Genomic DNA, 13,422 nt, shown 5'->3' on the forward strand with positions numbered 1-13,422 from the left:
TATCGCTAGCAGTCCTATATTCTGTGTTATCCTGTGTTATTTCGTAAAATGCTTCATTATTTAACGGGCTTCAACAACCCGAACCATCGGCAGCATTTTTCGTTCGCGCATAATCTGTTCTGTGTCGCCGAAACGATGCCATTATTAAATTGTCTAACCTGAAAATCATATGTTTCTTGTGGTATGTTGTTCACGCAGCACGTGCGTGTTAGTAATGTATTATTATCGGTATATTAATGAATCAGAATAATGTTAAACCCCGTCAACAGGTAATGTTAATTTGTTGCTAAATTAACTTTGGAAATAAATGAAATTCGTAACGACGTATGCGATATAATAACATCAAATTTATATCGAAATGATTTTATAACCTGTACGTTTATTTATTGCAATTTATAAATTATTTCTTAGCTAATCAGATCGTATAAATTATGAAAGAGCGCACGGCTAAACAATTACAACGATTGGAAAAAAAGACGGCAAAGATGGCAGCGTTTTTAGAAATTGCAAAACTTAATGATAAAGATAAGGCGGCAAAGCTACAGGCTTTAAAGAAGGTTTGTATTTTAATTTCTAATTTATTTGGAACAATGTTCTTGAAATTATTTTTACGAAATTATTTTTAGGTTGAAGCTGTCACTGACGCGCGTAGCAATTCGAAAGATGATATTATAGACGACAGTTTTACTCGTAAGCGATCGTGCGAGCAAAATTCGAACAATTCACAAGTCTATGAAGAGAACATTGTCGATGAATCGGAATCACGGGATAATAATAAAAAACCTAGGTTTGTTGTCTCGTAAATAATGCTTTATTTAAACAACGCTTTATATGTATAAAATACATTGGATTAATTTGGAAAAGTATACATGTGCTTATAATTTACATATGTACAGATTAAGTGATGAACAATATGCAAGTTTGAAGCAAGAACTTAGGAAGCGTAAAAAAAGGCTGCAAGCAATTCCAAGGCTCACTCTCAAAGCAGTTGGTGAAAATGCTACTCTAAATGTCCAAAATATCGGAAAAAGGATACCAATATTTCTCAGTGATATACAGCATCTTTTATTATATTCATTGCTTGGACATCATTCACCTTATTTACCAGCACGATGGTGTCAGCTTGAAAAATATAATAAGGTTTAGCTAATGTTGCATTAAGCTATTTTATTTTGAGACTAGTTAAATTATAAAATTTATAATAATTTTTTTTTTTAAAGATAAGCCATACCGTAGTTTTTGTGCTTGAAGGCTTGTCTTCTTATCATTATGTGGCTTACGAGAACCTGTTCCCACATATAGCAAACAACTTAAAACATCGTTTAGAAGTGATAACGCCTGCTGTCTATGGAGCATCCATAACAGAGGAACTTGCAGCTGTTCCTTTAACAGGAACTCAAAGCGATAGATTAATTAAACGTATGTTAAATAAATATAAAATTTATTTTCGGCATACTTTGCATATTTTAAAATATCTTTATTTTCAGAATATGGCTCCTTAGAAACTGCTTTGCAAACAAATGGAAATGTTATAAGACTACTAAGAACTGTCTTTCCAATGCATTCAATTAATACTAATGAAACGGGGATAAACTCTTACGGAATTTTGCCACCGACCGATAAATTTTGTCGGACAAAATTGCTTTTGTCGTTATGGCAAATGGTGGAGGAAAATTATCCCGTACCTCTGAAAGGAACATTAGCGGAAAGGTAAAAAAATAATTAAATTTGTAGATTAATTATAAAACTATAATTAATCGAGTTGATAAAATTGTAGGTACGGTTCATATATTTTTACAAAAGACATTTATAAAGAAACCACATCAACGTCACCGATGTTCGGCTTGGATTGCGAAATGTGCCTGACGACAAGTGGCAATCTCGAACTCACCAGAATAAGTATTGTTGATGAGAGCATGAATGTAAGTATAATCGTATGCTCGTGTGTTAGGATAATTTGTAAATTATTTTAATTACAGGTCATTTACGACACTTTAGTAAAACCAGAGAACCCGATAACGAATTATTTGACTCGGTACAGCGGTATTACTGAGAGTATGCTGCAGGATGTCACGGTTACGTTGCACGATGTTCAGCAAAAATTAAGAACGTTACTTCCTTCGGATGCGATTCTTGTAGGGCAGAGCTTAAATTCCGATTTGCATACACTAAAAATGATGCATCCTTACATAATTGATACTTCCGTAATATTTAATCTTACCGGGGACAGGTAATATGAAATATTACTATTGCAAATATTGTTAATAGAAACACGTGTATTTTCAATTAATCCTCCGTTTCTTTGACACAGGTATAGGAAAACAAAATTACAGATTTTGGCACGCGAGTTTCTTGGTGAAATTATTCAAGACAACAAAGATGGACATTGCTCAACAGAAGATTCAAAGGCTTCCATGAAATTGGTAAAGTTAAAATTAGCAAATAGCGTGGATTACGGAGATGCTGTGTTAATCGGTGATCGTAGCATAGCAGCTTTAAAAATGAAAATTGACAACGAGAAACGAACGTCGCAAAAAACAGAGATGAAGAAATACGCCACATCGATATTTAGTCATATAACGAAAAATAAAGGTGCCACCGCTGCTATCGTAGGCAATGATGACGTAATGTCCGAATATTCCAAGTATTTAACAAATTCTTCTCTTAATGTCATGGACGATGAGAGTTTCACGAAGGATGATCAAGTTAGTGTGCACACATGAATATCTAACATAAATTTTTAACTACATCTAATATTTATCTTTTATAATTATAGGTACGCCTTGTAATAGCGGATGACGATAAGCACGCTGTAGAACGAACTTTAGAAATCATGTTGGAACACTCCTTTGTTCTGTGCCATGTAAAACTCAAGGAAGAGCAATTGAAAAATGAAGAATTGGAGGAGACATTTGGTATCGTAAACCAATGGATTCAAAAAATTTGGCAATGCAGTGCAATAAACAGTCTGGGCTGCGTCATATTTAGTGGACAACAAAATAATGCAAATGGTTCTTGCTTCTTGAACATTAAAACTGAAGTATCGTCAGACGTTGTCATACGAGCTTGAAAAGAAAAATATTAATCTGAAAATTTTGTACCAAAAAAAAAAAAAAAAATTAAATAAATTTAATAATACTCGATAATATCGTAAAGGAAGAACCTATTCGGCTATGTATTAATTTAGGTGATTAATGCGCTTGTACAAATAATTTTTATTAATAGAAATATATTTTCTAATCCTTTTCTTTATCTTATACTATATTTCTGAAATAAATGGTTATTTGTGACGAATCTCACAAATAAAGTTTAATAAATTTCAGCAGATAGAACAGTGCAATTATTTTTTTTTTTTTATTGCATGAAACATCCTGGAGCTATGCATTAATTTTTATTAGGAAACCACGGATCCACCACGGGTGACCACGGGTTATGGTGAGCATATGACAAATATGTTAAACAGCTGAGTCGGGCAACTAAAATGGCGGAGGGCAGTCCCTCCCGCATGTCTGGTGTAACGTCCCCTCTTGCCTGAACTAGAGGTTTATGGTTTAGGCTCAGTTCCCCTCTTCCTTCGACCGTAGTATGAGACCTACAAAGGTTAGTGCACGAAGCAACGTGGTGTACGAACGTGTGACCGGGTCACGTTAAACGTGAAAAATCTCACGAGATTTATCGTCCGCAGAGATGGCTAATTTCGCGAAGGAACAGTTGATGAAGTACGGTTGGACGGAAGGTATGATCTCACGAGTCTTCGAAATAAAAAAAAGAGAGAGAGAGAAAAAAAAAAAAAACAGCGCGATGCAACGCATTATTCTCCGTCGTATGGCGGATGCGTAACTTTAATATTTTCGTTCGTTTTCTAATCGCCAAGTTTCCTGATTTTCCTGCCTTTGTTTGGCTTTTTAATACTTTTTTTTTCTCGCTTTCTTACTTTCCCTTTTTTTTTTTTTTTTTTTTTTTAACATCGCATGAGACACGGCTGTCCGCATACGACGGCAACGGGATACAGAAACTAAACGAAACTAAAGGTCGATCTTTGTTTTTTTTTTTATCTTTTCGCATGCACAGGGCAAGGACTCGGTAAAAATGGAAACGGCATAAAGGAGCCGATAAAATTAACGTCAAATCAGAATAAGACTGGTATAGGATACGACGAGGACGAGCCGTGGTGGGAAAAGCTGTTCGACAATACCACCAAGAACGTTAAGGTTGAGTGCAAGCTGCACGAAGACGACGGCGTTAATTTAGTGGAGTCCGCGCTCAGCAAAAACAAACTCGAGGACAAGGCCGTGGTTTGGAAGTTGTACGAATGGCAAAATTTCGTACCGCAAAGCATAACCGCAAAGGTTTACCCGCCTCTGCATCATCAGAAAGTTAGCGAAATACGATACACGGCCAAAACGATATACAAACCGTCGGAGCACAATTTTATACATGGAAAATTGAAAAGGATCGAGGAGCAGAACAACTTGATTTTACGCAAGCCCGTGCTGAGCGCTAATATTACTGAAAAGAACGATATGGCCTACAGGAAGGTGAGCAAGGAATTGGACGTGGAGGAGAACGAGCACGAGGCTGATTGTATAATAGAAAACGCGTCGCCGGCCGAGGAGAAAGAATGTTTCGACGTCGGCTACAAACTTTCGAAAAAGCAACGTAAAAGGGTGAACAAGCTGGTCACCCAGCTCAGCACGTGTAATCTAGAAGGTAATCAAGAGAAACATAATTTTTTCAACAATAGAAAACTTTACAAAAGAATGAAAAAAGGTAAAGGCAAAAGGTTGGAGCCAAGTATACTCAGACATTATTTAAAAGGTAACAAAACGGATCTGAGACCGTTCGTGTCGTCGTTGGATGATATACCAGATAGACTTGAAAATGATAAGAAGGAAGTACAGATATACTTTAAAACTACAAGTAGGAATTTCATGTCGAATGTAGATCAGTGCGACGTGAACGTGTTGCAGTTACAAAGAACGTCTGAAAGCAATGAAGACGGCATTGAACGTAAATTAATATTATGCCCGGAATTAAAAAGTCATATTCAGAAAAGTAAATTAGCGGATCGGTCAAAGGACTTAGTAATAATTGACATAGAATCGGAGGAGCAGAAAGTAGACGCCGATTACAATTTCAAAGTTCCGATATGCACCTCGAAGCAGTTCACTTCGAAGTTGAAAAATAACGAAAAGTTTTGGCAGCAGGATACCGCGTTGCTTGTCGTGAAAAATAACGATCGCGAGGTAGACCTGAAAGAGGAATTTAGAGCCTGCAGACTGAATTACACAATAGAAAAGAAAAAAGCTAAGCGTTATCGTTCAAAATGCTTGAAAAAGATTACCGAAAATTTGAGGAATAAACATTTAACGCTCGATTTAAATTCTGTAATAAAAAACTTGTCGGCGTTTGGCCTTACCGAAGAAGTAAATGCAAAAGCTATTAAAAATAAGCCCACTCAAACTCACCTTACACCTGTTTAGAAAGAAGATAAAAAGTACACCAAAAATAATGCTCGAGTAATTAATTTTTTGTATATATGTTTTTGGTGTAAAAATGATGTGTAAGAATGTAACGTAAACTATATTGTCTTCAAAATATTTAATAGCAGGTAGCCTGTTACTTTACTGATAAAACAATTGTAATTTTAACAGTTATCAAATTATTCGTATAAGTTTAATCAAAATTAATTAATTTTATTTTTTTATATTCATGTATTTCGCACACTTTATTTTTGATTTTTTTATATTATATACAAAAAATTTATTAAAACTTATGTAATTATTTTTTTTTTTACAATAATTTTTTATTAAATATGATCGCGACCCCTTTTAATAATATAAATTAATTTTGTGGCGTATGTAAATTGTCTTATTAACAATTTCGGAAAGAGTGGTAACTGCAATTGTTTCTTTAATAATAAATACTTGATAAATAGCATTAACAACTCTAAACCATCATTGTAAAAAATGCTCTTGTTTATATTTTATATCACTATATAAATCATGTATATCTTAAATAAAATTAATTAAATACTAATAGCTATAAATTAAAATATAAAATTCACGAGTTTAAATCGTTACTTGTACGTTCTGTTAATGTCATATTTGATTAAAACGGTCTATTCTTAAACCCCTTAATTTTTATTAAAAATCAATATCCATAAGTAAAGTTCCTATATACGTAAAACAAATACAATGCATACATAATGTATTTGTTTTATATAAAATATGAATCGATATATGTATATTTTTAATAAATATTTGTATCAACATTTTCTTTTGGTTTTATTCGAAATGCAACATAACAAGGTTTACATTTATCTATCTTATACGGCAATTCCTCTTGTATGTACGTTCAGACGATGTTCTTGTTTTTCTTTTATTTCTTAATTTTTTTTTTTTTTTAAGCGTTAGAAATGCTTTTACACAGATGTAACTAATATCTTGATAACTATAATAGGATATAAAATGTATCTAATTTATGTTTCATATACGACCGTCGAAACTGTATCTGTAAATGGGAAGAAGTGTATCTTTCGGCTGACTTATGTTCTATATGAAAAGTGACAGAAATTGCAAAATGATAGTAATGGTGTATTACATTTGTGTAATGTATTTTCGCAAATATGTATCAATAATTATATTACAACTCGCCAACACTCACGTTCGGATGTTGCATAGCACCAAGTATCATAATCACTTAGCACGGAGACTAACAGTAAAAAATTCAGCGTCGTAGATCTATTCTTATAAAATAAAATTGAATTTTCTAAGGCCACTAGGGTATTCCATAGAATCATTTCAATCATTTTTTTTACCCTAAGTTACAATTATCTCGTAATGGACCGTGGAATACATTAATTTTGAACCATTTCTTGTTCGTTTTAACAGTTTCTTCATCCTGATATGACATAAAATGATATACGCGATGTATTACAAATTTCGAATTATGTTTAAACGCTAAATTATAATGAGTTCCTATTAGAGTTTAGATCAAAGATTTTTAAGCAAGTGTTAGGCTATATCATCAAGCTCTTAACAATTATTGTAATAATTTATTACTATCTCTCTTTATTATATTTATATATATATATATATATTTTTTTTTCTAATACTGCAGTGCGGCTTTAATTTAATAAATAAATTTTCAAACAATAGAAATATCATAAATTGTAAACCAGATCGTTAACTGGTACACCGAAAAGCAGATATGGCGATTGCTGCGGCGACGGCACCAAGAGAACGCGACTTTAGCGTCGTGTGCGTCGAGTTACATATGTGCCGCATGTATTTTATACCGCGCCGGCCGGATTGCCGATGACCGATTTTCCCCCCGTTCTCTTATCCCTTGCCACTGCCGCCTAGAGTTACGTACGCTAGCCGCTATCACCGCAGAAAACGCTAATCTGCTCTTCGGTGTACATATAAAAATGTATTTAACAAAGTATCAAACTCTGCCGCACTACAATATAATTTTGTTTAATTTTATTTTCGATAAATGCTCTATTACATAATTATTGTAATTAATTAAAAGCAATGTAATTTATGTACATATCTAAAACTTGCTCTTGAAAAAATCTAATTCACAAGCTGTAATAAGTAAATATGTTGCACATATGTAAAATTTATACGAAACTTCTGTTCTAAAAAATTAATACTAAAAAGTACACGCATAAAAATGCTTATTATTTATAATAAAGTTGAATAGATATGTTTTGGAGACAACTTAATTTTTATCTCTGCAAACTGCATATGGACTATAGACTCGCACAACTTATTCGTACAACTCATTACTTTTGCTTTTAACTTGAAAATAATTTTTGCGTTTTATTAAATTGAGGATGCAGTTTGTTCGTATTTTATATGTCATATGTATACTGAAGAAACATCAGGTTATTTAAGAGATGCTGAAATACAAATCAATATTAGCACGTTCCTAAATAATTTCACATAAGTACGTGGAAGAGTTATTTCTATTAATAAAATAAAAGAAACCTTACTTCTTTAACTTTCGACTACAAATAAGATATTCAACTGTAAATTCTTGTAAAAACCCATGGTAACAAAATCACACCTTCTGGGAAACTTTTTACAATACTTTCGTAGATAAAATCATTACGACTTCATTAGGAAGTGACAAACGAGACGTCTAACACTTAAAAAAATCTGTCCGTGACAGTAATTTTTCTTTTGCCGATTATATTTTCAATCTTGCAATTTTCTTACCTTTTCCTCTTTATATCTTACGCGAATAAAAGAAATAGATAATGTAAATTACATAAAAGATTTAATTGACACCTTATTCTTAGATACTACTTTGGTTCAAATAGAAAAATATACAAAAAACCCTTCGTTATATTATCTGTTACAATCACTCCACATACCACTTGCACAGATGTCAATGGTTAACGTTAATATATCAAAAGACAAGGTATTACAAGAAAATTAACCAATAAATGCGCTTATGCACTTATTGTAACCTTGTTTAAAAAGGCCTATGGTTAGGATGTTAGCTTAAAATTTTTTTTATTTAATTGTAAGAAAAAAAAAAAAAATAATTAGCATCCTAATCTAACATCGATAATTACTAGACTAATCAATCACAGCCACTTGATTATTTTAAAGAACAGTTGTGATTGCCTAGTTTAAGAACTACAGATGTATTAAACTCGATTGAGGTTGCTATTTAAACGTAGTTTGTGACCCTAGGCGATCTCTGATTGATGTAGACTTTTAAAAACTTTATCAATCAAAGAATTTTTAGAGTCCGGTTTTCCTTTTAAAGTCGTATTGTGTACATTATATGACACATAGGAAATTATTTAAATTTTCCATTTACGCTGCACATAAAATTACGATTTGTAAAAAGAAAGTAAATCGTTGACCAATAAACGATCGGTGCAAATTGGCTGCAGTCTTATAAAACTTAAAGACTTATTATTAATCGTAAACTATTCATGGAAATTCGACACAGCCTGACAAAATCGAAGACTTGTGAAAACTAATTGTTGATTTCATCGCTTTAAAACTAGGTAACGTTTTTTTTTTTATAATGAAATCCGTAAACTGCATAAATAGAAACGGTATAATGATAGAAAGTAATTAACAATATTTCGATGCTTGCAGAGATTTGTAAATAAATATTTTGTTCTATAGGAATCGAAGAAAGTTTCTTTAAAGCTTTAAATTGGGAAGTTCACAGCTTCTGCATTATTCGTCTTATTTGATTCCACTCGCACTTAATAGGAAGCTCAATAAAAAAAAAAAACAAAATTAGTCTTATAATGCGTGGAATTAATTAAAATAATACTTATACGCACTTGTTTATAGTTTTTCTTTTAAAGACGTAATAGCCGGTATTCCTGCCACTTCTGCTCAGAGTGATCGGTTTTCTATCAATACGAGTACGGTTGCAGCACGAAACACTCGTATCGTTCACTTTTACCCAAATCACATACATATTAGATGCATTAACTTTATGCGTAGTGATAGCGTTCCTAAGCACACAAGGATCTATTTTGCGAGGTGTATAACTGAATCCAGGATGGTTGACGGGCCGAACTCTCGCGCGTTTCGCGCATAAACCCGTGACGTAAACGTCCTCCAAATGTAACAACGGTGTTACCAATGCCGCTTGATATAATTTAGCTGCCACATTCATACTCATAACATACCCTGTGCCTGATAAATAGTTTGGATATGTTTTCTCCGAGTACATATACTTGGGTGTATACCTATGCAATTAAAATTGTGCCGTCTTAAATTATTTTCCTCCTATAAAATTTCATCGAGTAGTAGAAATAAGAAAACACTTACCATTTGTTTTTAGGATCTAGTATTGGTTTAGCATTACAAATGAGAGAACCTAGGAGAGTCTCAGCTTGTGGTCTCGAACGCAATGTTTGCAGAAGTAAGGGAATATTCACGAACATGTCATCGTCCGTTTTCATGAGGTATTTAGCTTGATCACAATTCGATGTTACCCATTTCAGCATCATGACCGATTTTAGTGTCAAATTGTTATATGTATCAAAGAAACGCTCTTGTACAATATCATTATATTGAGAACTTTCCTCGACAATTAAATTCTATAAAAAAAAAAATGCAATAAATAAACGTAAAATTGCAAAAATAATTTTTTAAATTCAATATACAGGAATAAATTTATAAATACTTACGTTGAGTGTATCATTGTCACTTTTTCCTAGTAGAAATGTTATTTTTATTGTTGAATTGTACAAATTATCTAAGTTATATTTATTAGCCCAAGTACTTCTAATAGCTGCACGGGCCTCTTGATTTGCGACTGCCGAACATATAATTATTAGTAGGTATGGCGGTAGTGAACAGATACCGGTGGGACTGAGAATCGATGTATTATTCTCCGGGTGAATATACACACAAAGATCTCTCGATGTGTTATACGACCATCCAGGCAATTGTGCTGCAATTAAATTTATTTGCGTCATATTATTTTTTAAATGTCATCGTATAAAAACTACGGTTTTATATTGTATTCTATTAATTTCTTGTAGTTTGTTTTGTAGTTGCTCGTTTATTGTTTTTATTACTTATTACAAATTTTTTTTTAATATTATTTTTTTACTATATTATTTGATATACATTTTAATAAAACTATATTTTTACAGATTATCAAAGTAATGTTATTATAAAAAATTAAGGAATAGATGCATACCCACGGACGGTGCTAAACGGGAATTGCCAAGAAGCTCTGCAGAAGATGGAGTTTCACTGAAACTTGAAAACGGACTCTGAGCAGAATGATACGCTGGCACATATAAAAGGCCTAATATGGCCAGAATCACAAATCCTATTGCCAATCGCCGAACAAAAGATGCCCTGCCTTTGACACTGCCACTACTGCTGACAGTGATTGCGTGCGAATCCATGGGCAGCAATCGCGATCTGTCCATCTATATAAAAAAAAAAAAAACCTTAATTATCAATTCTTCAACAACAAATATATTAATACATTGATTTAAAATTGGAATATAATGGACAGTCTAAGTAACCGGAAATAATCTAAATATATGAGTTATAAAAAAATCTTTCTGTATGAGAATGTTATCAAGTTTAAAGATTTGCTTTTGCAATAATTATAATTTACCTTGAGTTTTAATGTATTCCTCAACATTTGGCAAGGTATTGGTAGTACACTTTAGAGAATTCGTTATCCCTTAACATATAGATGTCCTAGCATTTTGCAATACAGAATATCTCTTTCATTTAACTATTTTTTTTTTGTACAGGATACAAGCAAAAAAAATGCCACTTTGAATGGGTGTTTGAGTTACCCACTAGTTCACGAGATACAGCTGCCATAACAAAGGCCATTAAAAAATCTGGCCGGCCATACGATGGAGAACGTTATTGGTCAACAATAGACTTTCCATTAGCCTTATCACAAACTAGTTACTATTTCACTGGTAACGTAAACACAATCTTGCAGGTTTTAAATTTGAAACGCGAGAGATTTTTACATCATGTAATCGAGAACAGTCACGAAACCATTTCATTATTTTAATTTTAATTATTTTTGCCTCTGCCCTCCGCATCAGAGGTATATTTAACTGTAGGCATCAGCGTGATTATCCGCTCGTAATTGCGGAAATGCACACCGACGGCAATGCATTACTCTTACAAAGGAACAACGGAGAACCTTGGCCTTGGTGTCAAACGAGCTATCAATCGCCAACCGGTGATCTAACAATAATCTCGTGATTCCAATTACTTCACGGCGCCAGAAATCCGGCGACGGGTCGTGTACCCGGAGGCTCGTGCCTCGCGAGCGAGGGCCTGAACTAGATTGCACCCGGTTTATCTGCGCGTCTCGCGTCTTAATGAGACCTCGCCGTGACAGCGAGTGAGCGAATAAACTAAACCTTACCTTGCGGCCGCGATGACTGCGTGTCCACGCTGCATCTGGCGCCTCTCCATTTACCTCGTCCGTGTGGAATGACAGCTCGGCTCACCGAAACATCGCGTACCGCGGAAAAGGTGTGGATACGTGCCACGGTTACGCGAAAAGCATAGATAACGCATTGATCTCCACGTCGTCGCGCTCGTTACCCTTTCCTCGATCTTTCTTTGTCTCGTTTTCTCGTCGCTCTGCCGGCACTGTCACGCGACGCCCTAACACAGGACTCGAGGCCCCTGAGGAAGTCGTATGCATGCGAACGTCGTACGCCTGCGCGCCTGCACCGGCTTCCCACCGCGCGCGGTAATTTTTTTCGTAATCCCACGGTAACAAGCCCGCACGTTAATTAATATCCTCAATCGCGATAAAACAGAGAGCGATAATCGAACAATCATCAAATTACCGTAACGAGTTATAAATATTATCGCACGCATTTATCGAGCCTTTTTTCAAAAGGTCACGTTTCCGCGAGTCGCGTTTATCGTTTCTCACGACATCGAGAAAACCTTTCATATGTGCTGGGTATTTTTTTTATTAAAAAAAAAAAATTTTTTATCGCGATACACCGACCGCGGAGAACTTAGCCGCGACGCGACACTTGACAGAACTGTTGCTCTTGACGCGCTTTCAATTTAATCGCTCGATTAAAATTCGATTAGATCGATTTATCATGATTCTCCTTTTCCCGCGTCTACGCGAGGAACGCACGCGTTTCTCACATCACACCAAGCGCGACGGGTACGGGACGGGTGCAGACGAGGCCGGACTCGTCCGGGTGGACGTCCCCCATTGGAATCCGTTGACTCTCGTTTTCCTCGCCGTGAAACGTTTCCTCCTTCGCTTCTAGTCTGCCCGGGTCTTTGCCCTCGCGACACCCGGAACAGGTCTCCTCACGTCGCTTTCGTTCCGAACGCACGTAGCGTAACACACGGACGAGGATGATACACTCACGTTCCCATATCGTCGCACTGGCTTAGCAACCGCAATGTAATCGCCCACACTACTTCATGTGATATCTCAGCTCTTGCGAAACCGCGCGCGTAAGCGATCTCGTGGCTGCTGCTCGCTGGCGAACTGAACGTCGTCGCGTTCGTAGACGAAGAGAAGGGAGACGAGGATCGAGGCGCGAGAAACCTGTCGCGAAATGAAGTGAGCGTCGAGCGACCGAGCGACGTTCGCTCGTCGCCCGCACTTTCTGCACCTCCGATCAACTCCGAGCGTTCCCTTTTCCCTCTCGACGTCGGTACACTCGCCACGGGGTAATTAATGCCATCCGTTTTTATTAATGCAAATTAACTTTGATCGGTTTAATTTACTTATCTCTTTCAAATTCCTCGAGCCTGCCAGTCGTAATATAACAAATGACGAAAGATGAAATTATCTCAATCTAAAAATCGTTTCTGCAAACTCATCTGTAAGTGTAAAAAAAAAAAAAAGAAAAGTTAATAACAATAGAGATCTATTTTTATAATATATTAGAGA

At 35.2% G+C, this 13,422-nt stretch overlaps 3 protein-coding genes across 5 annotated transcripts; 2 read left to right on the forward strand and 1 right to left on the reverse strand.

Moving 5' to 3' along the window:
• The first annotated feature begins 128 nt into the window (after nucleotides 1-128).
• Nucleotides 129-3,136, forward strand: Rexo5 (RNA exonuclease 5). Its single transcript, XM_070667657.1, has 10 exons — nucleotides 129-269; nucleotides 412-557; nucleotides 627-787; nucleotides 897-1,140; nucleotides 1,221-1,419; nucleotides 1,488-1,710; nucleotides 1,778-1,922; nucleotides 1,980-2,230; nucleotides 2,312-2,705; nucleotides 2,777-3,136. Exons 2-10 carry the CDS (start codon nucleotides 432-434, stop codon nucleotides 3,068-3,070), a joined length of 2,037 nt encoding a protein of 678 aa, XP_070523758.1. The 5' UTR covers nucleotides 129-269; nucleotides 412-431; the 3' UTR covers nucleotides 3,071-3,136.
• Nucleotides 3,137-3,558: 422 nt separating this feature from the next.
• On the forward strand, nucleotides 3,559-6,274 carry LOC139108962 (myosin-2 heavy chain). Of its 2 annotated transcripts, XM_070667671.1 has the most exons (3): nucleotides 3,583-3,600; nucleotides 3,686-3,736; nucleotides 4,072-6,274. In XM_070667671.1, the coding sequence occupies exons 2-3, from the start codon at nucleotides 3,688-3,690 to the stop codon at nucleotides 5,481-5,483; spliced, it is 1,461 nt and encodes a 486-aa protein (XP_070523772.1). In that variant the 5' UTR covers nucleotides 3,583-3,600; nucleotides 3,686-3,687; the 3' UTR covers nucleotides 5,484-6,274. The 2 variants fall into 2 exon arrangements, with proteins under 2 accessions (XP_070523771.1, XP_070523772.1); XM_070667670.1 differs by having other exon boundaries at nucleotides 3,559-3,736.
• LOC139108963 (beta-1,3-galactosyltransferase 1) lies at nucleotides 6,263-13,042 on the reverse strand. 2 transcript variants are annotated; one of them, XM_070667672.1, is made up of 6 exons: nucleotides 11,911-13,042; nucleotides 11,131-11,216; nucleotides 10,699-10,936; nucleotides 10,181-10,446; nucleotides 9,819-10,090; nucleotides 6,263-9,736 (listed from the first exon to the last, which is right to left on the reverse strand). In XM_070667672.1, the coding sequence occupies exons 2-6, from the start codon at nucleotides 11,155-11,157 to the stop codon at nucleotides 9,313-9,315; spliced, it is 1,227 nt and encodes a 408-aa protein (XP_070523773.1). In that variant the 5' UTR covers nucleotides 11,158-11,216; nucleotides 11,911-13,042; the 3' UTR covers nucleotides 6,263-9,312. The 2 variants fall into 2 exon arrangements, with proteins under 2 accessions (XP_070523773.1, XP_070523774.1); XM_070667673.1 differs by lacking the exon at nucleotides 11,131-11,216 and having other exon boundaries at nucleotides 11,911-13,037.
• Between the last annotated feature and the right edge of the window lie 380 nt (nucleotides 13,043-13,422).

The sequence above is a fragment of the Cardiocondyla obscurior genome, linkage group LG16 (genome assembly GCF_019399895.1).
Source record: "Cardiocondyla obscurior isolate alpha-2009 linkage group LG16, Cobs3.1, whole genome shotgun sequence".
NCBI lineage: Eukaryota > Metazoa > Arthropoda > Insecta > Hymenoptera > Formicidae > Cardiocondyla > Cardiocondyla obscurior.